Source organism: Oikopleura dioica, chromosome PAR (assembly GCF_907165135.1).
Source record: "Oikopleura dioica chromosome PAR, OKI2018_I68_1.0, whole genome shotgun sequence".
Classification (NCBI taxonomy): Eukaryota; Metazoa; Chordata; class Appendicularia; order Copelata; family Oikopleuridae; genus Oikopleura; species Oikopleura dioica.
The window spans coordinates 951,558-974,501 of NC_137293.1; the positions used below are offsets into that span (position 1 = coordinate 951,558).

Genomic DNA, 22,944 nt, shown 5'->3' on the forward strand with positions numbered 1-22,944 from the left:
TTCTTTTTTCTGTTTATCTTCAATAAAATATTCTGACAAAAACAGCTCGCAAGTCTGATTTGATCATATTTTTATTTGAATATTGAATATACAGGGAAGAGATATTTTCAGTCCGTTTATGATTTCGGATCAATTACGATTTCTCCTTGAAAGTTGTTCGTTGGTGTTCCATCCTTAAAATTCGCTTAAGAAAATGAACGATGCATTATTCATACCAGATGAGTTTCTCGTTTTAGGTCCAAATTTGGTATTTTTTGTGGTTCCAAGATGCTTTTATTTTCTTTGGGTGGAATTGGTGGGGGCTTGTCGGGATCGGCTTCGTCGATTTCTGGCGCGGGCATGAGACTTGGGATGAGAGCACTACCAGTTCGCTTTTCAAAAAGTAAATCGTCATTCTTTTGTGAGAGGGAATTAAGGGCGTCGTTGTAGTTTTGAATTTCTGAAGGTTTTTTGACCTCGGGATCGTGTGGGACGACTTGGTTCATTTCTCGGATCTCGTCATATCTAGATTGGGATGAAGGGGGTTCTAGAGAAGGAAACAAACGTAATCGGCGTAGCTGGAGTTGCATTAGTCGCTTCTGGTCGAGATCGTTGAGGCCTTGGGGGAGTTCTAGCGCCGTTGAATTGAGAAACGATTCCAGCACTCCAATAAGCTCCTCGATGATCCGAGCTCGGGGCTGATTCTTCCCGCATTGTCGGCAATCTGTGATCTGTTATTGTCGATGCCTAAAAGAAGATAAAGAAAGAATATATCAGGGAGGACTTACAGTGATAGTTTCTTGGTAGCCATTTTCAGGAAATGTGTTGGACATTTCGTTTTCTGTCTGAAAATGGTCCAGTTGATCGGGATATGGAAGGGCGTTGACGGTTTTTTCGGAAGTGCTAGATTTTTGAGATGAGTAAGAGAAAGGGGAGGGCTTTTGTACCTGGCAAAAGGCATGGAATTGTCAGGACTTTGGAAGCTCTGGTCGTTGATTTCTTGAGCTTCTGGATCCCACATTGACACTCCTAAAGATTTCTTGAAGAAAAAGAACAAAGAATAAAAAATCGGCTATCAGTCTAGGAGACATTTTGTCTCGTAGACAAATGTTAAATCTACCCAAGTATGAATATTTTTTAATAAAAAATTCTAGCACCAACAACTTTGGAAAATCCAAATTCATTTCAATTAACCTGAGTCGCGTATGAGTTCAAATCGCGCCTTTCCATTTCCATGACGGAAGTGGTGATACGAACCCTGTTTTTTATCAGGTTCAGTCTTCTCCTTCGCTTGTTTCTTGCTTGTCTTTGGCGGCAGTGCTGGGGGCTTCTCGGGAGTGGGAGATGATTCGGGAGATTTTTGCTTCTCTGAAGATTTTTCTTTTCCTTCAGCAGCTGGACGAGAACGAGCGCGGACTTTTTTCCCGGACTTTCGGGTTGATCTTCTGCCTCTTCTGTGATGCCTGTAAGACTCTTCAGAACTAGAACTGTCGGAATCAGGTCGATATCTTCTCGAAGCCCGATTGTCTTCATCAGCACCATCTCGTTCCATTTCCGCCTCATACTCCAAGATCTTCCTCGTTATCTGCTCCCTTTTATATTTCCGGTAAAGCCTTAAAAGTAAGTTTAAGCTTTCCAGAAAAGGGATAAGAATAGGATGCGCGCGGTCAGCACCTTTTCGCGACACATAACGGCGGTTTCACGCTTTTGCTTTTATGTGGCGATGAGTTAAATTCATCTTTTGCCAAAAAATTGGCTTTTTTTATTTCGAGGAAGTCGCATTTTTCGACTAAAACGTACCTGTCGCAGTAAACTTGGAGAAGAATGCCGGGAACGATTATGAAGACAAGGAAGATTCCGAATCCGATGAGGAAATATCCCCAATTCTCCACAAAGAAATATTCGAGATGAATAAAAAGTCGACGAAAGTAATAGTGGAGTGTCGCGGGAATCGGCGCCAGCCCAGGTGGAGGTGGAGGAACCGTCGGAAAGAGAGTCTCTTCCGGACCCGCATAGTATGTCTCTAGATTACACCACGTAAGGGAGAATCCCGAAAAGACGAAAAATATTGGCTTTCAAATTTTAAGACTTTTGGACGGAGGAAAAGGTGACCGTCAATATTGTTTGGGAGAAGAATTTGGCAAGCTGCCATGTGATACAAAAATCTAAGGGCTTTGCCCGCGGCCAATTCAAGATTTTTTATTCAGGGTTTTTAAGTCTGCGTGATGACGGACCCTTAATTTAGAGGTCGAAGTATGTCAACCTTTTATTTATTTCAAGACGATCTTATTTCAAGATATGGCTTACGTTCTAGCTCAGTTTCATTAATATAATCCTCTTCTTCAAAATCCACATCTTCTAAGACAGTCTCTAAGTCCATGATTTCTCTAAAATTCAATTTAGAAATATTCTCAAGACAAAAGTTACATAAGAGACATTTTCGTTTAGCGACTAAGGACGTGGCTGAGGTTGCGCTTGCAAGAACCTTCTCAGCGCGGTGGTGGTGGAGGAGCGTGCACCAATCAGTGAGTTGGAATACAGTGGCGGGAGGTTCCTTGCATTTTCAATTTCAGATTTTAGATTTTTATTCCGAAAGAACATTTTAGCGAAAATGAAGGAAATCATCATAATTCTGAATTTCGCGAGTTTTCTGTTCATGAATTCATTTTCAAAACCAGCAATCAAAAAACGTCATAAAATAATTAACACTCTTCTTCCTACGCTCTCTCACCCCAAAAACCGTAAAGAAAAAATTTAATTTCTTGTGTTATTTTTATTTAAAGAAAAAATGAATGGAAAAGAGGATCAAAAACTTCATTCTTATTGAGAATAATTATCGGGACACTCATTATTTCTGTAAGTAAAACCCGTTCAGATATCCGTTGAAAACAGAAGATGTTAATTTTTCATTTAGCTTATTGGCGCTTATACTTTTCTTTACAAAGAAGCAAACGAATTTATCTCAAATTCTTTTCCATTCAATTTTCAAAAGGCAATATCTTCTGAAATAAAAGAAGAAGAGGTCTCTTGGAAACTCACACCCGGTCATTTTATCCTTCATTGTGCAGCTGATGACTGCAAAAAGCACAACTCACTGGACAAAGCAAAAGAACAGTGTTTACAAGATGATTCCTGTTACGGCGTTGTGGGGGATGGGAAATCCTACGAACTTAGAATGGGCCCGGAGATCGTGAAAAGCCCGATTAACGAAACCGCATGGGTTTTGAAAATGCAGAGCTGTACCGGAGAAGAGCCCGGTATTTTTCTCAATCTAACGCTCCTTGAAGAAAATTATTCGATCCTGAAAGGAAGGGCGCGAAAAAGAGCAAATAATCAAAATTGCAATTATCCCGGATTTCCGAATGTGAATCGAATCATCAGATTCAATAAAAATCACAAGCCAGTGATAATTCATCAGCCAGAAAAATGCAATTTTGATTCGAAGTTATTGTCGCTTATTTTTGGAATAAAAACGATGCCAAGAGCGACTTTGGCTCGAGATACTCTGAGAAGAACATGGCTTCAGAAGGATATTTGGAATTGGCTTGGGGTCGAAATCAAGGTGGTTTTCATCATTGGAAATGACGAGGACCTCAAAGAAGAAGCTGAAAACAACAAGGACATGCTCGTCCTCGACTTTCCGGAAAACCACGACAATCTGCCCTACAAAGATATCGGCTTCTTGAACTTCGTTAAATCCTCCTGTTCTTCTGTTGAGTACGTCTTCAAGGGCGATGATGATGTCCTTCTTGTCCCTCAAAATCTCATAACCGAAATTGAGTCTCTGAAAAAATCCGAATTCGAAGCAACTGGATGCCTGAAAAATGCCAACACGAGGCCAATAAGGACGTACAAGAGCAAATATTTCGTTCCGACGCAAGTTTATCCCGCAAATGGCTACCCTCCTTATTTTTCCGGCTTTGCCTATCTTACGACAGGATCGTTTTCCGTTAAAATGGCCGAGGCGATACCCACTGTTCACGTGTTTCCCTTGGACGATGTTTATGTTGGCTCCCTGATTGTGGCTTCAAACCAGACGAGTAAACTGACAAGATCAGACAGCATCTGCCGCGGGGTCTGGGCAAGAAGAGCAATTAACAATGACGATTTATGTTCATTGATTAGTTTTACTGTTTCTCACAAAATCACGAATTATCAAAAGATGGAACAAACTTTCAATGATCTTATTTCCAATAAACTTGATTGTTGAAACTCGCCTTAATATTTTCCATTGTTGTTCAATGTTATTGCCTAACTCAAAGAGAATCAACAATAAAATTATTGTTAACGACTTATGACGCAATAATAATTAGACTTTTTTATTTTTTCTAAACAACAACAGTTTTCTCAATGGAAAAAGAGCATAAAACATGTTTAAAAAGAGAAAAAATCCTTGGCATAATCGTTTTTATAGTAAGAATTTTTTTATCCGCTATCTTTCAAATTTCAGTTTATCATCGCATATATTTTGATATATACAGAAGCGTCAGATGATATTTCAAAATCTGTCTTCGCCAATTTCGAGAGCAAAGAAAGCAACCAGAGTGAAATCAAGGAAGAGCCGCAGTGGAAGATCATTGAACGTCATTTTATTCAAGGCTGCACAAATGATCATTGCAAAAAACACAGCTCACTTGAAGAAGCGAAAGAAAAGTGCCTTCAGAATACTTATTGCTCAGGAGTCGTAGGAGTCAAAAACTGGTTTGAACTTCGCGCCGGACCGGGAATAGTAAAAAGCCCGATAAACGAAACATCTTGGCTCCTGAAAACAACTTCATGTAATGGAGATGAGAATGGTATATTTCTAAATCTGACGCTTCTGGAAGAAAATTATCCGCCATTGAAAGGGCTAAGTAAAAAGAGAGTAAATACGCAAAACTGTATCTACCCAGGTACCAAATCTCTTTGATGAAGGGCCTTGTGATGTTATTAAGGGTATCCAAATGTAAATAACATGATGCGATTCAATCCTCAAATGAAACTGTCCGTCATTCATCAACCTGATATATGCAGTTTTAGTTCATCTTCAGTTTCAACATCTTTGATTTTCGGAATAAAATCAATGCCAGGATCGACTTTGGCGAGAGAAACTTTGAGGAAAACATGGTTGCAGAGCGATATTTGGAAATGGCTCGGAATCAAAATCAAGGTGAAGCGAAAAAGAGAATATTTTGTTTTTCCTTGAACAAATTTATAAAAAAGTTGTTAAGGTTGTGTTTATCGTTGGCAATGATATTGATCTCTATGAGGAAGCTGAAATCAACAAGGACCTCCTCGTCCTCGACTTCAAGGAAAGTCTTTATACCCTCCCATTCAAAGACATTGGCTTCCTGAAATTCATTCAATCCTCCTGCTCATCAGTCGATTACGTCTTCAAGGGCGACGATGACATTCTTCTCTTACCGCAAAATCTAAAATCAGAACTGGAAGAGCTAATGAGCTCTGACTTTGAAGCAATTGGATGCCTGCGAAAACCAAACACGCCTCCGATCCGAAAATTAACAAGCAAGTATTTCATTCCAAAGCAAGTCTATCCTGGCACCGCTTATCCGGCTTATTTTTCTGGCCTTGCTTATCTGACAACTGGGAATTTTTCCTTGAAAATGGCCGATGCTATTTCTTCTGTACCAGTTCTCCCGTACGACGATGTCTACGTCGGGTCCCTTATTGCTGCATCTAACCAAACCGATAAGTTGACCACTTCGATAAGCATTTGCTGTGGCGTTTGGGCAAGTTCTGCTATCTACAAGAATGATCTGTGTAGCAAGGTCTAACAGTTGCTCACAAAATCACCAACAACAGAAAAATGGAAGAAACTTACAATCATCTTATTTCAAAAAAGATGAAAAGCGAAATCGATCAATTGAGGTAAATTTCAAAATTTAGGAAAAATTCCGTATCTTTCAATGATTTTTAGTTGGAATGGAAATAAGAATAAGATATCTTGGGATGAAGCTTGAAAAAAGAATATAGAAAAATTCATTATCTTTGAAAATTGTCTTTGAATAAATCGTAAAATAAAAAAAGGAAAACTCAAGAAAATTATTTGATCAGCTGCTCGAGTTGAGCCATATCAGCTGTTCCATGAAGCTCAAAAGCAGCGCCCCCTTCCGGCTACTGGATTAGCACTGGCCCTTAGCTTGTGGCTCGGGCTGACGAGGCGATAGGTTGTGAGTTTTTGAGGTGGAAATTTCACAAATTTGCGCCGCAAACGCGTTAACTTGAGAGAATTCGCCGCGTAATTTGGCGCCAACTTTGGAAGATACCTTCCCGCCTCAAGTGTCGATCTGCTTTACAACCGCGGTGACTATATAAAAGAAGGATTCTTCTGTTTCGACTTCGTTAAAAGGACGATTAATTGTTCGTTTCTTGGGATCATGGAAAGGGAACATGATGATAATTCAAAAGACAATGTTGAATTTGATAAGGTAGAAACTCATCGCAAAATCGAATAAATTTTAATACAAAAACGATCGAAATTTTCTTGATTTCCTCAGTTTTTCAATGTTTTTCAATCAAAAAATATCGATAATAATCAAAATTGTAGGAGATTGAGTATTCCATTGCGCCAGTAAGCTACAAAGTAGAAAGTATCACGAAAAAAGAGTGGTCAGACCAGGTAATTATCACCTCATCAATTCAACTTATCCCTTGCAATCATCAGGGCTCTTCCGATTCACCAGGTCAGGATCATCATCCAGGGCCCCACCACCATCAAGAAAATCATCATCAGCAGCGTCAGCAACAGTATGAAGAAGAATATGCTGAGCACGGAAAAGACACTAGATATGAAGAAGTTCCATCGACTTCTAGCGTTGATGGCGCCTATTCAACTCTGTACTCAACTTCAAGCTCTGATGTTGGATTGGTTGCCGTTGAAAGCGGAGTTTATCCAGTCATGGCGGAAGAAAGCAGTTTTGAATCGCATAATCAGCGCGGGAGTTCTAGTGTCTATCAGGTAGAAAAATGTCCCTACCCTTGTTGTACTCTGCTTTTTTCAGGAAGGATCAGTCGTAACACCCCTTGGAGATTCCTCCGAGCTTCATTCTCCCGTCCACTTCGATGTCGAGAACTACCCCCAAGATGTTATGCAACCGGCAATGATGACTCTCGAATCAACTTCTCGTCCGGAGCCAACTCGTGAGCGAAGCAACACCGGCAACCGAGACGAGAACGTTTCTAAAGCAGAAACCGAAGAACTCAATTCTACACCAACGGCTCATCCAGACATCCGTCTCCAGGAAGTCTTGAAGAACTCGATCGAACAGCCAATCAAAAATGGAATTTGTGTACAACTGAATGGGCAGCAGCTATGGAGGACATTCTATGATTTGGGTACTGAAATGATTATTACAAAGGTACTGCTTTTCTCATAAATGTCTTCTTCTTATAATTTAAAGGTTGGTCGACGAATGTTTCCAGCAATCCGAGTAAAAGTAAAGGGCCTTAAACCAAATAGAAAATACATCATGGCTTTGGACATCGAAGCAGTGGATGACAACAGATATCGCTACGTCTATCACTCCTCGAAGGTAAGAGTCTTTTGACCAAAAAGGCAGAATGGTAAATTTTTTATCTAAAGTCTGAATTCAAGTGGATGGTGGCCGGCACCGCTGACAATCCAGTCCCGCCGAGGGTTTATATTCATCCTGAGAGTCCGCAGACGGGTGATAGCTGGATGAGGTAAGATCGATTCTCCAGACAAAAAAATGAGTCGTTTATAGGCAGAATTCCCTTGTCAGTTTCGATAAGCTGAAATTGACTAACAACGAAAATGATACACATGGACATATGATTCTTCATTCTATGCATAAATATCAGCCACGAATCCACATCATCGAGGTTGGGTTCAAATAAAAGGAAAAACCGGTAAACGAGTTCAGATATTGGATGAAAACGTACAACCAAACCTGAATTTCCAACAGCGAATCGACACCGAAGCACCTGGAGTTACAACTTTTGTCTTTCCAGAAACACAGTTCATCACAGTAACCGCTTATCAAAACCAGCAAATCACGAGGCTGAAGATTGATCGAAACCCATTTGCGAAAGGATTCAGGAATTCGGGGCGGAATAACAAAGCGCAATATGATCAGAATGCTGCTCCTCTTCCAGGTTCTAGAATTTTCGAAATACAAAGTTTACTTTTCTTAAGGGACTTACGCACATCATGCAGCGAGTAGACTAGCCTACCAATCGTCATCAACTGGCGGCAAAGCAGCTCAAGACTACACCCAAAGTAAGCTTTCATACCAAACATTTCTCATATTCTCTTAGGTACAATGACGACTCCAGTAACATGGACTCAATCCGCTGTCCCCCATCAAGCAGTCTACCCCTCTGATCTTTCTTCTCATCGAAAATACACGCATCATCACCCCGCCCATCAATATCCTTCAATTCAGGTACCTCCAAACATACCTCCCCAATCTCCATTTATTTCTAGAGCCTCTCATCAAATATTCAACTGGCATATGCTGACCCTCGATACCCAGAAACTTATTCTGGCTATACTCTTCCAACTCCCGCAGTTGGCCTCCAGGTCCGAACTCCTTCCTCGAGCCCCTCTCATATTTATTTTAGGAAGACAAACAACTGGAAGTAACAGTCCTTCACCAAGGTGCTTTTCGATCAAGTGGCTCGAGTCCAGCCATTCATCATCCTCATTCACATCCTCGACAAAGTGCAAAAGTAAATTTTCAACAAACAAAAAATTATGATGAACCCTTTTTCTAGCGCCATCTAACTCAATTACCATCAGTTTCGGACCACTACTGCAAGGAACCAAGATACGAGGAGGAATACCCGAGTCAAGACTCGCCGACCATTCAGCCAACAGATCCTTCTTCGCATCTCCACACGCCCCAGACGCACTTGTATTTCAGCCAGTAGCGAAATCATTAATTGTGAATATTTATTTAAATCTATTCAATAAATCTAAATGCAATCGAGACAGCGTTCTGGAACAAATGTTCCAAGTGTCGAGTCAACAGATGATTCCAAAGCTGTTTATTTTGGATCAATTATATATTTCCAGATGAGCATATAAGCAAATCATCTCTCAATTCAACGCTAATCTAAAAGAATGAACTTCATTTTTCTCCTTTTCTTTCAGAAATCTTCAGCATTTCTAGGCGATCATAGAACAAGACAGTATGATCATGTTGAGCACAATGCCAAGCCAACTTTTGACGAAGTAAAATACCAAGAAAAAGAGCGGAAACGAAGGCTATCCAAAATCAAGAAACAGGTTGATGATGAAACGCATCAGAATCTTGTCAAATACGTTTTAGACTACATGTAACTTTTTGTTGAAATTTGCGCTTACAAATAAATTGTCACAATCTTCTTTTTTTTTATTTGATAAATTCCGAAGGTATTTTGAAAAATTCCATCAGACAAAGTTCTCCTCAAAACTAAATAAGACTGTAATCCGACAAATCTCCTTCTTCTTTGTCTACTTTCAAGAAAAGAATACAGTTATCTCCCTGTATAACTTTTCAGCATAAACATGAGGAAAATAGATTTTTAAAGAAAAAGAGATTATATTTTCAAAATGAAGGAGAAAATTGAGGAGGGTGAAAGCTGGATATTTAAGTTTTTGAATATGCCCCTTGTTTCTATTCCAGTCGCTACTGTGCTTGGTTTTGCTATTTTGGTGAGAGTTCTTATTTTGGAAAAATAATCATTTTTCAAGTTCGTGATTATGATCGTCACTCACCTTCGAATTCAACGAGAACACCGCTCTAGAACCGCGAAATCCGTCGTGAGAAAAATTCAAACTCGCGTTCAAATTTCCCGACAGGCATCGCGATTTTCTTCCACTAGGAAGCCACTTTATTCTACTGCCAGATTTTCTTATGTCTAAAAATCAACAACCGGTGCGAAATTAATAAACCGGGAAAAACAAAAAAGTATGTCAGATCTTGAGAAATTACATAAGCGCCGAGCAATATCGCTGGAACTTCATGCCCGCGGGCTAGATTCACGATCTTCAAGACAGAAAAATAGACAGTGATGGTCAGAGCTCTTAGAGATTCGTAAGAGAAACATGAAATTGAATATTTTTCTTCCTGCTGTTGCTTTTGCTGGCTGGAAGGGACCTGAAGGTAAAAATTTGAAAAGAAAGGGGGTCGATGATTCTTTTGATAGAGCCAGATGTTGATGATGAAGGATTGGGGACTTCGAAAATCGTTGAATCTTGGGCAGAGACAAAATGCGGCGCGTGCAAGGAAACCTTACGGCCGCTGAGAATTATGCTTCATATTCTTCAGGAACCAGAAAAGGTATAAATAGGTCTGCATAACGCAAGAAAATTCCGGATACCCTCCTTTCGTCAGGAAGCCGTCGGATTTTCCTGACGAATGGAGGATGTTCTAGAAACTCGTTTTTTTGATGATTTTCCCTTGATTTATCTTATTATTATTCTTTCTAAAAAAGGGTTAGGGTTGAGTAAATTCCCAACTATATGTTCAAACGACTTATTTTTATCTAAAATTACTCTAAAAAACGAATAAGCCACAAAATTCGTAATTTTGATATTCAATCTCTTGTAGGTTAACATGTTCTTGGAGGTTCTAGAAACTTTCATCCTCCATTCGCCAGGAAATTGGCGGATTTTCCTGACATATGGAGGATACAAGAATTTTCCTGACGAAAAGAGGGTCACCCGAAAATTCGACTTTTTATTCAATGCTTGTATAAAGCTCATTTTAACATATATTGGGCATAAAGTATAAATGACAGGACCGGTCCAAATTTTTCTGAATATTATATTTTTGGTACTTGAAGAACATATGTTCTTCAACGTATACGTTTATGCATATTTTATAAAGAAAATGAATTTCTCGAAAGATTTCACTACAGTAACTTGCTCACGAAATAGATCAAGAGCAAAATATAAATGCAGCTATCTTTATCTCTATTTATGGTTTTTGAGAACTATATCTAGAATCGATTTGAGTTAATTTTTGAATTCAGGACGGAAATAAATGGGACGAGAAAAAGCGCGGGCCCTGGAAAACATCAGAAACTCGACTGATCCGAATCATGGAAGAACTCTGCAAACACGGCGGAAAAGCCGACAAAGCATGCGCCGCTCTTCTCGAAGCCAACGAAGAAGCCATCGAAAAATGGTATTACGATGGAAATGATCCAGCAACTTGGATCGATGAAATTTGCGTCAAAGCCGCCGGCCACTGTTGTCCTCGAGCGGATCAGCAGGGGCCGAATTGCGAGGAATGCCCAAAAGGAAAGAATGGAAAAGTCTGCTCGGGAAATGGGAGATGCGATGGAGGAGGAGATCGAGAAATAATCGGGCAGTGCAAGTGCAATAGAATCGATGATCAAGCATTCTACGAAGGGGAGACTTGTTCTGAGTGCCCCAGCGACGATTCTTCTCTCCGAACGTTTTCATATTTCTTGTCAAATGAGGAAAAACTTGACAGTGAAGAACCAATCTGTCTCAGATGCGATAAGGTTTGTCTTAAAATTCTCCAGTAACAAGGTTCATTCATTTAAATTTTAGGCCTGTAAAGACGGTTGCTCCGCAAAAGGTCCAGAAAACTGCAACGAATGCAGAGAAGGCTATGCCTGGCAAATCGTTGCTTCTCCTGGAGGCATGAACATTTCTAGCGACGGAGTTCTTCAGGTATACTTTGTCTACATTTTTAATTAATTCAAATGTCCCAAAAGGGTGCGAAGAGAGCCTGCGTTTCTTTGAGCAAACCAAGAACTGTCCTTGAACAAAAAGCTGCTGCAACTGGAACGCAGAAAATCTTCGACCCGAATATCGACATCAAAGTGGCTCAAGAAATGATCAAGGCGGAATACAAAGCCAAAGAGGTTCGTTTCTTTTTAATCTACTGCGATTTTAGCGGTCTTTTAAGGAACGTCGTCGACAAGCAGAAGCAGAGAAACTCAATGTTAATTCCAAAGATGAGCTGTGAATAAAAAATGCGTAATTATCAACAGTTTTTCTCCAAAATAATTTCTTTCTTAACTAAAAAATTCATTGGCAGTTAAAAAATTTTAATAATTTGAAGTAAGAGAATGTAATGTGGCTAACAAGGAGTCATTTTAAAAAAAAATTATGAGAAGCTTCAGAGGGTCAGCTCCATCTTCAAATTTGAAAGACACGGAAGTCTTAATTCAGTGAAAAAAATTCATTGAATTATTTTGTGATATTTTTCCTGGAACTCAGCCGTCAACGGCACCTGAGTATCAAGATTTGTTGCTAAAATCTCATCAACACCGCAATTTTTGCCGGACAAATGTAGATAATTCCAAGTTCCTGTTTCGTAAAGCATTTTCGCATTTGTGTACGGATGTCCTGGATTCGTGCAAGCTCCGTTTCCATTTTCTTTTTATGAATAAAAAAATCACATAAGCTCAAGACAACAAAATTTTATTCTTTCCTATAATGTCGATATACTCACTTAATTTTAATTCGGGCGTAGTTACAATCTGCGTTTTAGGAGGTTCTCTATTTATAACAAGCTTGTTTGCTGAGCAATCAATCACTCCTTTTGCACAAGAGGAGAAAATTTTTTTCGCCCTTTTGATTTCGTCTTCCATTTTCTGAATTTTTCATTTCATTTCGCTTGGAAATATGAACAAAACCTTCTGTCCAAAAGCTTCTATTTTTCGATGTAAAGATGCATTAAAATAATTATACATAAGAATGTCGGCTTTATGAAAATCTTCGAATACTGCTTGCCTATTTGAATTTAATAATTCCTTTTTGTAGTGTCTTTCGTTTTTGTTTTCGAGATAGAGATGCTCGTATTCAGCGCAGAGTAAATGTCTGAGTAGAACAATGCCCTCCCAAAAATATTCCGTGATAAGAACCAGGTCAAATTGACTGTCCAATCTCGACAGACTCTCTTTTACATATGTGATGTCGTTTATTTTGTCGAAATCCATTCCAAGTTCAAACGACTGAGGGTTACTTTTTGATGGTTAAAAATATATCAACATTAATGAGACAAAATATTACAAAATAAATTTATCCGATTCCTTACTCGATACGCAAACGGAACCGAAGAATTGTATGCTTTTGGAAGAATATCGAGAAATTTTTCAATTGGCGGATATGGTCTCTTATTGTTATCTTTCACAAAGTCTGAGAGAAAGGTCTTGAATGGTGCGCCCCAGCATGGATATTCACAGCCATTTGAGTTTTGATAAAAATAATTGTACGTTGACCGGAAAGTTGCAAGCGGATCACGAATTGTTGTGAAAATTTTGACTCTTTCTCGGTTTGAATCGAATATCGACGGCAAATAGTCCATATTCCAACGAAAATGATACGAGATCCCTTTATTTGGAATTATTCTGCAGGAAATTAGATAAAGCCCCTACCTAGGACAGGATCATGACGTTTGTTTCCTTCCCAACAGCGTTCGTCGAATTGAGCAGGAAAACAACCTCCTTGTGGTCCCATTTGGGGTTTTTCGATCTCATTGAAAACCCTATTTATCTTCAACCATTTGTCGATGATGCCTTTGAATGTCGTTGATGCTGTTTTATGCTTTTTCAAAAATATAACGCCATTCTGACGATGACATTTACTTTTCCATAAACTAAGATCAGCTGTTAGCGGAATTTTACTGAAAAAATTTTTCTTCGTTTCTCCTGTAACTTCATTCTCGGCTTTTTTTCTTAGATAATTTTGCTTCTCAAATAGCGGTAAACTGTTTCCTGCCAAGAGATCGTGAATTTCATTGATTAATTGATTTCCTTTTTCTATCATCGCGTTCGTAAAATATTCAAATGATGGCTGCTTCTTTGGTCGATGAAATTTTTCGGTTTGCTTTAAATTCTTTAAAAATTGATTTTAAAACTATAAAAACATATAAATATACTTTTTCAAGACACTTAAGTCTTCGTTCGCGATCCGGGACGATATAATATTTTCGATCCTCGATAAAATCGAGAATTTTTGCCATTTCTTCTGTCGCGTTGATTTTTAAATTTTCGTAGAAAAAAATATGGACTGGAAGATCTTGCTCTTTCTTTTTAATAATTTGTAAAATGAGAGAACGCCACCGAGTCAACATGCTAGTTCCTTGTTTTTTCCAATCATTTGCCTTGAAGACGGATTCAGATACAGTCGAAGTATGGCTCTTTCCCTTTCTTCTTTTGAATTCAGCAACAGTTGCATCAAATGGATTGCGGATCAAGAATAAGTAACCCTTTGCAGAGGAAAGACTTTTGTCTTCAGTAGTATGAGCCTTTTGAAAAAGAGTAGATCCATAAGTCGGATTCGTCAACTCGCCAAGAAAGCCATTCTCGTAGAGTGATCTGTCGTTGTAAATGCTTCCAGTGAAGATTCCAGTTGATTTTTCAAGGAGCATTCGTGTCCAGCTAAAATTATGAACATAAAGAATTGATAGACAAAGTGCAGGCGAAGGGTGCAAGGATGCCTCAATCATAAAGGGTGAACCACCTGCGCGATCAACTGTATAAAATTATACATGTTTATTCCTGCAGGAAATAACACAAGATGTTAAATTTAGAATGAATTTTTTCAAAGCCCTAAATGGGCTTTTTGAAGGCCCATAAGTCTTATGTTATAAATACCTATAAATACCTTATAATAATAATGTTATGGTACTTACGTGTTACCGCTTCCAGGAAATGAAACAAGCGGGAAGATATCAAACTCGTTTTCGCTACCAATTCTTGTTGCAAGCTCACACGTGTCTTCATTGACAGCTCGCATTTCACAATCAAGAATCATTTTTTTTCTCGATTAACATTTGTATATGTGGCTGGACAATATCATTATCTTTCTGCCAATCGACATTGTCGCGAAGAAAGATTAAGACAAAGCACGTGATAAAGGTAACAAAAATAAATTTAATTATTGCGTTCGTCGACATTTTTTCCATGTTTTTTAAAGTTAACTTCTTTTTGAATATTTTTGAGTCCTTCGTTTCTCTCTCTCTCTTTTAAATTGTGGGAATAAACAGCCACGATCGTGAACTCATAATTTCATGTAAGGAGCAGCAATTTTATCTTCATATCTTTAACTTGAGTTAGTTTCTATTTATGCATTTTCTTGAAGAACGGTTAAATTCAAGAAAAAAAAAACAAAACTGATTTCGTTTTCCTAAGAAATTTGTCAGAATTTTTCTTGACATTGTGATTTATCGATGCATAAAGTTTGATTTTCGCACTGCCATAGCAACAATAGAGAGATGAGGATTGAAAAAAACTTTTATGATTCGGCTCCTTTGTGGCAAATGCAAATGTTTTTTTTGTTTACTCATATTCTGCCAAAATGCGACGCTTATCCTGCCCACCTTTTGCCTCTCTTTTGGAAAGCGCAAATAAAACTGTTTGCATAAAACTGCCATTAAGTTGAAATAAATTAGAAAAAAATATTTTTTGAACACTGTTTTGAGTAACGAATTGAGTAATGGTGACGACGACAAACCGGAATTTAACACGCCGACGACAATTGCTATATAAAGGCCATATAATATTGCACATGGACTTTAACGCCATCTATTGACCAATGCCCGAAGCCGATTCTTAACCCAAACCAACACACAGCCCAAAACCTTAAATCGAACATGAACCTACCATGGAGTTGAGCTCTAAGTGGAGATAGGAGAATCTGAGCGTCTTTGGCCCCGTAAGACGCTCGATCTGTGAGCGCGCCTAATTTTGGGAGAATCCGCGCCAACCCTTGTCGGCTCTCTCATTGGCTAGACCGGTTTAACTTTCGAGATTCTGTTCTTCCGAATCTCGAGATTCTTCTAAACCGACGAGCAAGCGTTAAAGAAACTTTCTAGACTTCCCCCGACAGTGATTTGCGCGGGACACGGGGAAAGGGGGCCAGGGGCTATCTCCCCAAAGAGTAAAACTTCATGGTAGTCTCAATCACAGACCATTGAAAAAAAACAGAAGTGAAAGAAGTAAAAAAATGGGTGTTTAAAAATTTTTGGGTCATATATGGCTTATTTGTCGTCGTAAGGTTAATCTTTATTCGTTTTCTTCTTACAAAAAAGATAACGTCATCGACAACCAGAAGCAGATAGAATGAATTTTAATTCTAGAGATGAGCTTTAAATAGTGATCAAAAAAAGGCACTACAATCTTGAATGAGTATTTTTGTACGAACAGAATAGTGAAAACAAATCGTTATAAGAAATTATTCTTCGAGGGTTTTCGTTCTCAAATATCTTTTTTTCTCGAATTTTGGTAATTCGTTATCTTCAAAAAGATCGTAAACTTCATTGATTAATTGATTTCCTTTTTCAATCATCGCGTTTGAAAAATACTCAAATGATGGCGGCGCCTTTGGACGATGAAATTTCTCAGTTTCTTTTAAACTCTGAAATAAAAGTGACAATGATAGATATGGGCTTATGAAAATGTACTTTTTCAAGGCACTGCAATCTTCTTTCTCGATCTGGAACGGCATAATATTTTTGGCTCTCGACGAAATCAAGAATTTTCGCCATTTCTCGGGTCGCATTGATTTTTAAGTCTTCGTAGAAAAAGATGTGCATTGGGACCTTATTTTCTTTCTTTTTGCTGATGATTTTTAACATAAGATTGTGCCACCAGCCCAAAAATTGTGTCCCCTGTTTAATCCAATCATCTTCTTTGAAAACCGACTCAGAAACACTTGAAGTGTGGCCTTTCCCCTTTCTTCTTTTGAATTCTGCGATGACTGCATCAAACGGATTGCGGATCAGAAATAAGTATCCTTTTGCGGAGGAAATATTTTTGTCGTCGATGTTGTGAGCTTTTTGAAAGAGAGTTGTCCCGTCTGTCGGGTCGGTATATTCGCCGAATAATCCGTCTTCGTAAAGTGACTTGTCGTTGTAAATACTTCCGGTATAGATGCCGGTAGATTTTTCAAGAAGCATTCGGGTCCAACTAAGAAGCTTTTTATTTGTCATTTGCGAGAAAACCTTACGTGTTTCCACTTCCAGCGAATGAAACAAGCGGGAAAACATCGAATTCGTCTTTCCTCCCAAGTCGTGTTCCGAGGTCACAATTGTCTTCATCTGGCATTTCGAAGTCGAGTATCATTTCTTCGCCAAATTTATCCGCGGCTAGTCGTTCAAGGACAACATTCGCGCTCCAAGTCGATGGATTCGAATAAAAGAAGAAATCGGATGTGAACGCCAGCTCTTGAGAAAGAAGAGAGAGTTGTGTATCAAAATAAGCATCAGTTAGTCGAGATTTGGCAAAGTCTGATATTTCTTGTTCTTCGATAATTTCGGCTTCGGGGTAATATTCGACAATATGGGAAGTGAGATTTTTCAAGAAATTATAGTCGGACGGGGGGCTATTTCGGGCTCAATCAGTTGATGATTTTTTATAAAAATAAATAAACATTTATTGAAGCCTTTTGCCTGAAAAGTAAAATTGTCTTTCCATTTATTTTCTTCATTCTTTTGACAACCCATTTTACGAAAATGGATGGATCCGCTCGTATATTCTTAATTTTTGCAACGAGACTCTTCTTGCTTTCCCCAGAATTCAGCTGAATGAAATCGTTTAGATCATATCGCCAATGAAGAGTCGCAAAATGGGTGATATTTTTTGAGCTAAGAAATTCTTTCGAAATTTCTTGAATCTTTTTCGATCTTCTAGTGTTTCTGATAATATCGAGGATCATGTCGATAAAGTCGAAATCGTACAGTTTGCTCGCTCGAAGACGGTTCTTTGCCAGCTCATTCTGGAGAAAGTATTAACAAGCCTTCTAACACGACGGAAACCTCACCCAATCGATTATGCCAAATGGTTGTTTGAGCATAACACAGTCAATGTTATCAAATTTCAAAAACTGTTCGGAAATTTCTCGTTGAAAATCTTCTTTTGGCCCGATAAGATCAACCTTCTCGGTGTCGTTATACGTCGAAAAATCCAAGCCGAAGTAGTTGTAAGTATGCTGGATATATCTGGTGTCTTTCCAGTTTTGATGAGTGTTGAAAATCAAATCAAAGCGGTTCTCTTTCATGATTGCTTAACTTTTTTTCGTCGAATTATTTCGTAAAAAATTAGCGCAATCCTTTCCCAAACAGCTTTCATGAACATGAGAAGCGACAGAGATTGACGAGTTTATCAACGGAATATCGAATATTTCTGATGGAGGTAAACGAAATTCGCCCTTTGAAGAAAAGTGCCGGAAAAACGGTGGGACCCCGATCTTAATAAAATTATAAAACTTGTGCTTTTTCGAGTTTTCGTTCACCTTTCGATCAAGAATCTTTGCAATGATGAGACTTTCCCTAAAGCCTTGGTACTGATTGTTTGGCCCGTAAATCAAAACAGGAATAAGGATTTTCGTATTTTTCATTTCTCTCGCAAATAATCCGCTCTCTTCATGCTCCAGCAAAAATTTAATGTGTGGTTGGACAATGTCAGCCTCTTTCCTCTGATTTAAATCGTCTCCAAGGAAGTAGAAAAAGGACCAAGTAATGAATAAAACGAAAAAAAGTTGGTAAAATATATGAATTTCCATTTTTACGGCGATCTTTTCTGAAAAGCACGGTTTAGTTACTGGTCAAGAGGTAAATTATTTTTGGATGTGCAATTAATAATTATCTTTAAAAATCGTTAAACTTCGCAGTTTATAATGTCAGGAATAATTCAAATGTACCGATTCCGGCTTGCTGTAAAATTGATGACTTGTTACGATGACTTATTTATAATGATAAATTGTTATTTAATACACGAATCAAATGGAATCTGTTGAAAAATGTCAATTTTCAAAAAGCAAAAGTTCTCTTCTCTTTCGATTTATATATTTCGTAAAAATCCAGGCCCTCGACTCGATCTCAAGTGTAACATTTGCTCATGAAATGGAAGAAAAGGTATAAAAAAGTCATCATGGGTAATTTCCTTGATCAACGGGTTTTTTAAGAGCTTTCATCTATTTTTGTAATCTCTAATGAAGATTGACTGCAAAGCGAGCAGGAAAAGTACGAAGGGACTTAGATGGATTCCGCCACATGATTTATGTGGACCAGTACGGAACACATCATAATTATTCTATCAATTATTATTCAAAAAATTCGAATCAAATTAAGTCAATCATAAAATGAATACCTTATTTTTGTTTGATAGAAATTTCAATACACCGACTCTCTAGTTTGATATTCAGAATATCAAATTCTCAAGCTGATATTTTATTTCGAATCTGAACGTTGCTGAAGCAAAAAAGTTATAAACAAGATGAAGGGCGCCATTTGAAAGTTCTTTACGATTTAACTAAAAACCGGAGCTGGTCACGCGATTCTTATCGCACTGAAAACGAGCGAAGTTTGAAATTTGAAAAGAGCTTTTCTGTGAGAAGGATTTTTGATACCAGAGGAGTACCAAAAAAGGGCTAGCTTGTCAAAACAAGTCAGCTCGTTGCATTTTGCTAAATTTCCGAAGTGACACTCACGTGACATCGCGCCAACTAGGGTTCCAATCGTGATTGACCGCGGTTAATCGAAAGAAATCAATTTCTTTTACGATTTTTCAATAATAATTTATGAAAATTTCCTAGCTTTTAGGTATTATAATAATTTTTTGTTTGAAAATTAAGACTCTCGGTTGCATGCTGCCGAGAAAACTGTTGTTTAAACTATCATCCTATCAACCTCAATTCGAGTCTGAGCCACTTGAAAACACAGCAGCATAAAAGGCATGGAATCTGATTTCTACAAAGATCAAGGTACGAGAGTAAGGTCAAGGAAAACAGCTTGCAAGAATCTTTATTCAAGCGATCCTACAGCTCTGAGCCTCAAGGAGTCATTGTTCAACCACAAGTAGCAGCTTCAGGAATAGTTTTAAATCAAGAAAAAATCTTTTGATTATCCAATCAGGAGCTTGATTGACAAGTCGTTATTCTGACCATAACTTGTAGACCTCTTAAAAAGGATTCCAGATGCCGATCACGCAACTCTTAGCGCACTGAAAACGAGCGAACAAATAGTTATTCTACAAAAAAAAATCACTTGGAATGATTTTTCTAGAGACGACGATTTATTCTCAATAACTTTATTCAAAGATGATGTTTATTTGTGGCCTTGTAAGACAAAAAATCCATAGCTATGAGGCGGCATATCGATCTCTTCTTGATTTTTTTCGTAAGCAAAATATTCTTCAAGCGTTGAAATCTGGTCATAATCTGAAAATTTATTTTGAAGAATGAATTTTATCAAAATATTAACCTTCTGGTAAGCGAGCCAATTTTCCGTTTATATAAACATCTTTTGAATCAAGAGCTGAGGATGAAACTATCAAGCTTTTTCGACTACAGAAGTGACTATAAATTTCGTCGGATAAAAACTCCTTCTGTTCTTGGTCAGAGAAGTTGATAAGGAGAATCGTGAGAGAATGTCGCTGCTGCGTTGCGAAACATTTGAAGAATTCATTGGCGCAGGAGATTTCCAGGACTTTTTCTTTCATCAACGATGCGAAAAGAAAACCAGCCCAGAAATCCGGATTGACTTTGACTTTCTCCTTTTTATCTGTAATTGGACGACGAACTATTGGTGAAGAGGTTCGGATCGAGATTCTTAGTTAATTAATACTTATCTTTATCGATCATATTTTTAAAATTAATTCTCCGTTTCAGCCCATTTTCAGGCAACAAAACACAAAAATAAATTTGTATTATTGTCTTTTTGTCCTTTTCCTGGAAGCATCTGCAACAGGCCATAATTTCCTCCAATCAGTGTTTGCCTACAAAAAGCCTTGTGCTTTTTCTCCGCAAAAAGCCCGAGCAAGTCGAGATACCAAAAAGAAGAAATGAATCTGTTTGTCACTTCGTTTCTCCCGCTATTATACGCTCCTCCAGTTTCGCCCATCCACAGTGGAACATTCTGGTGATTCTTCCAAAGAGATCGTTGTTGTTTTAGCTTGTCAAGTCGCGAGGAAAACTTGCCAAAAAACTTCGGGTCCATGATCTTCTCTGCCAGGTTCGGATCTGCCCCGGGACCAAGGGGATATTGATGCCAGGTGAAAGCGTCTAATTCAGTCGACAAACTCGTCAGATTTGAGAAAAACTCCACGAGCCATTTGAAATCGAGGGCCGTGTCGTACCCAAGGAGCTTAACTTCCTTCTTTTTGAGAGTCTCATCCATGATTTCACGCAATTTCGTAAAATCTTTTGCGGCCGATTTTGCAGAAATATTGACATTGTGACTGTACCGCCCATATATTTCATTTCCCAGTTCAAGGCCAAAAAGTCTTTCGGCCATTTTCGTCTCTTCAAATTCTTCAAGCAAGAGTTTTGCCTTTTTCGAGTCCCAAGGCTTTGAGAAATCGTCGTATCTTCCCTCAAGCGCGTTAAGGCCAAAAATTAGCTTGAGATTCGCCTTATCTAGAAATTCTCCAAGCTCTCTTCTTCGGAGTGGTGAGAAGCATTCTTGAGTAAAGCCAGTTCTAGAGCTCGCTTCAGGCTGAAAGGGATAGGGGTCGCAATGGCGGTTTGAAGAGTTGAAGTCGTAAATAATTGAATCCTGCAATGTTCCTCCTATTCTGAGCAGTCCATAATCGCTTGAAAAGGGTTAAAAATTTTAGAGAATGAGGGTTTCTTACTGGGTTGAAGCAAGGGTTCTCGCAGCTTGAATCAATCTCGGCTGCTGAAAGTCGAGCTGATTGAGCCCTGTTCCGATCCAGGATGCATTCCCGAAAGAAACCTTTGTATCTGGCCACCAGTCAAGAGTAAAACAAACAAATGGATGATCGACTCCAATAGTGTTCACTACATTCTCATTGTTGATCTCAATAACTGCGTTTACCGAGAAAAAAATAAAAAGTAAGACAGAAATCATCGCTTTTGAACTTGATTCATCGGCGTTCTAGCGCTTTGTTTTTTATTGCTGTTGTTGTCTCAAGGGCAAGTTGATTGTCTCTTTTGTTTTTAAAAAAATGTCTTGGATATAAAGTTAAGAAGCCGGGTTTAATCAGACTCTACGTTCATTTGCGTGGGAGATGTGACGGATTGATAATTGCATCAATTAATATTTTGAGAGTTTGAGATCTTTATTCGCCGCTTTTTAAATTAATTTATTAATTATTGATTATTGTTATAAATAAATTAACAAAATAAATTAATTAATAATTAAATGATAATCAATGAATAAATAATTAATAAATTAATTTATTAATAAATAAATAAATTAATTTAATCAATAAAAAAGTAATTAAATAGTAATTATTAAGTATTATGTTCATAGAATCTCTTGAATCTACTAAAGATGATGATCCTTAAATCGATTGTTGGTTTGATTGTGCCGGGCGGCTTGATAAATGCTAAACACGGGTCGAAGGGGAGAGAGAGAGGGTAATGTGTATTAATGGTTTTCTTAAGAAAATGCATTTGTCGAACAACGAAAAGCGGCGCATAATATTGATCCACTCCCTCTTTGCTGCAACTCTTTGTCTCAGTCGCGTTTTTTTTTCTCCGGCTTTTATAAAAACATATTTCGCAGCTCTCGTCGCGCTTATCTTTCGAGAAACAAGAAGCAGGAAAGAAAACAAGGAGGAATTCAACAATTATTTTCCATATAAAAAGGTAGATTTTGGACTTCAAAAAATTCTGTTAAGAAAGCGATATTTTAAATAGGCTCGTTAAAATTGTTTAAAAAAATAATTTTGTGATAGACAAGGTTAAATAACATGACGACACCCTTAATTAAGAAAAAAATTTCGACAAATTTTGCGTCGAGATTTTCAACCAATGAGAAATCTGGGGTCGGAACACCAGCCAATAAGCAGCTGAGGAGCCGCCCACGCAAAATTTGTCGAAATTTTTGTCGGTTCCTGACGCCACCCTTATTGAAATTGGTGCTTTTTAATACAGTTCAATAATGTGAAAGGTACTCTGTTTTTCTCCGTTGCTTAAAAATGACATCAGCGAAGCAATTTTCGTCCGGTGGCATTTTCGGTCCAGCCAAGTCCTCGCGAGAATGGCGTCGACATGACAGGGTCAATTAAGAA

The 22,944-nt window shown here is 38.2% G+C and overlaps 6 protein-coding genes across 8 annotated transcripts; 3 read left to right on the plus strand and 3 right to left on the minus strand.

Annotated features, from left to right (window-relative positions):
* Positions 1-53: 53 nt before the first annotated feature.
* LOC145703665 (uncharacterized) lies at positions 54-2,438 on the minus strand. Of its 2 annotated transcripts, none has more exons than XM_081781050.1 (9): positions 2,407-2,438; positions 2,287-2,366; positions 1,780-2,002; positions 1,237-1,592; positions 927-1,008; positions 768-882; positions 545-726; positions 216-504; positions 54-173 (listed from the first exon to the last, which is right to left on the minus strand). In XM_081781050.1, the coding sequence occupies exons 1-9, from the start codon at positions 2,415-2,417 to the stop codon at positions 117-119; spliced, it is 1,395 nt and encodes a 464-aa protein (XP_081637176.1). In that variant the 5' UTR covers positions 2,418-2,438; the 3' UTR covers positions 54-116. The 2 variants fall into 2 exon arrangements, with proteins under 2 accessions (XP_081637176.1, XP_081637174.1); XM_081781048.1 differs by having other exon boundaries at positions 1,174-1,592.
* Positions 2,439-3,154: 716 nt separating this feature from the next.
* LOC145701044 (uncharacterized) lies at positions 3,155-5,786 on the plus strand. The gene is made up of 4 exons (XM_081778273.1): positions 3,155-4,060; positions 4,430-4,775; positions 4,914-5,128; positions 5,190-5,786. The coding sequence occupies exons 1-4, from the start codon at positions 3,155-3,157 to the stop codon at positions 5,751-5,753; spliced, it is 2,031 nt and encodes a 676-aa protein (XP_081634399.1). The 3' UTR covers positions 5,754-5,786.
* Positions 5,787-6,139: 353 nt separating this feature from the next.
* Positions 6,140-8,911, plus strand: LOC145706205 (uncharacterized). Of its 2 annotated transcripts, none has more exons than XM_081783737.1 (13): positions 6,140-6,407; positions 6,527-6,598; positions 6,644-6,937; positions 6,981-7,337; positions 7,380-7,511; positions 7,562-7,662; positions 7,704-7,821; positions 7,863-8,094; positions 8,135-8,218; positions 8,257-8,384; positions 8,426-8,521; positions 8,563-8,670; positions 8,716-8,911. In XM_081783737.1, the coding sequence occupies exons 1-13, from the start codon at positions 6,357-6,359 to the stop codon at positions 8,869-8,871; spliced, it is 1,929 nt and encodes a 642-aa protein (XP_081639863.1). In that variant the 5' UTR covers positions 6,140-6,356; the 3' UTR covers positions 8,872-8,911. The 2 variants fall into 2 exon arrangements, with proteins under 2 accessions (XP_081639863.1, XP_081639864.1); XM_081783738.1 differs by having other exon boundaries at positions 7,574-7,662.
* A 1,105-nt stretch (positions 8,912-10,016) lies between these two features.
* Positions 10,017-11,940, plus strand: LOC145703655 (protein disulfide isomerase Creld2-like). The gene is made up of 6 exons (XM_081781040.1): positions 10,017-10,088; positions 10,132-10,265; positions 10,960-11,457; positions 11,507-11,629; positions 11,674-11,823; positions 11,868-11,940. The coding sequence occupies exons 1-6, from the start codon at positions 10,031-10,033 to the stop codon at positions 11,925-11,927; spliced, it is 1,023 nt and encodes a 340-aa protein (XP_081637166.1). The 5' UTR covers positions 10,017-10,030; the 3' UTR covers positions 11,928-11,940.
* A 1,016-nt stretch (positions 11,941-12,956) lies between these two features.
* Positions 12,957-14,722, minus strand: LOC145701045 (uncharacterized). The gene is made up of 4 exons (XM_081778274.1): positions 14,601-14,722; positions 13,845-14,346; positions 13,342-13,801; positions 12,957-13,297 (listed from the first exon to the last, which is right to left on the minus strand). Exons 1-4 carry the CDS (start codon positions 14,720-14,722, stop codon positions 12,957-12,959), a joined length of 1,425 nt encoding a protein of 474 aa, XP_081634400.1.
* Positions 14,723-20,582: 5,860 nt separating this feature from the next.
* On the minus strand, positions 20,583-21,925 carry LOC145701046 (uncharacterized). Its single transcript, XM_081778275.1, has 3 exons — positions 21,920-21,925; positions 21,541-21,725; positions 20,583-21,498 (listed from the first exon to the last, which is right to left on the minus strand). Exons 1-3 carry the CDS (start codon positions 21,923-21,925, stop codon positions 20,583-20,585), a joined length of 1,107 nt encoding a protein of 368 aa, XP_081634401.1.
* Positions 21,926-22,944: the final 1,019 nt, after the last annotated feature.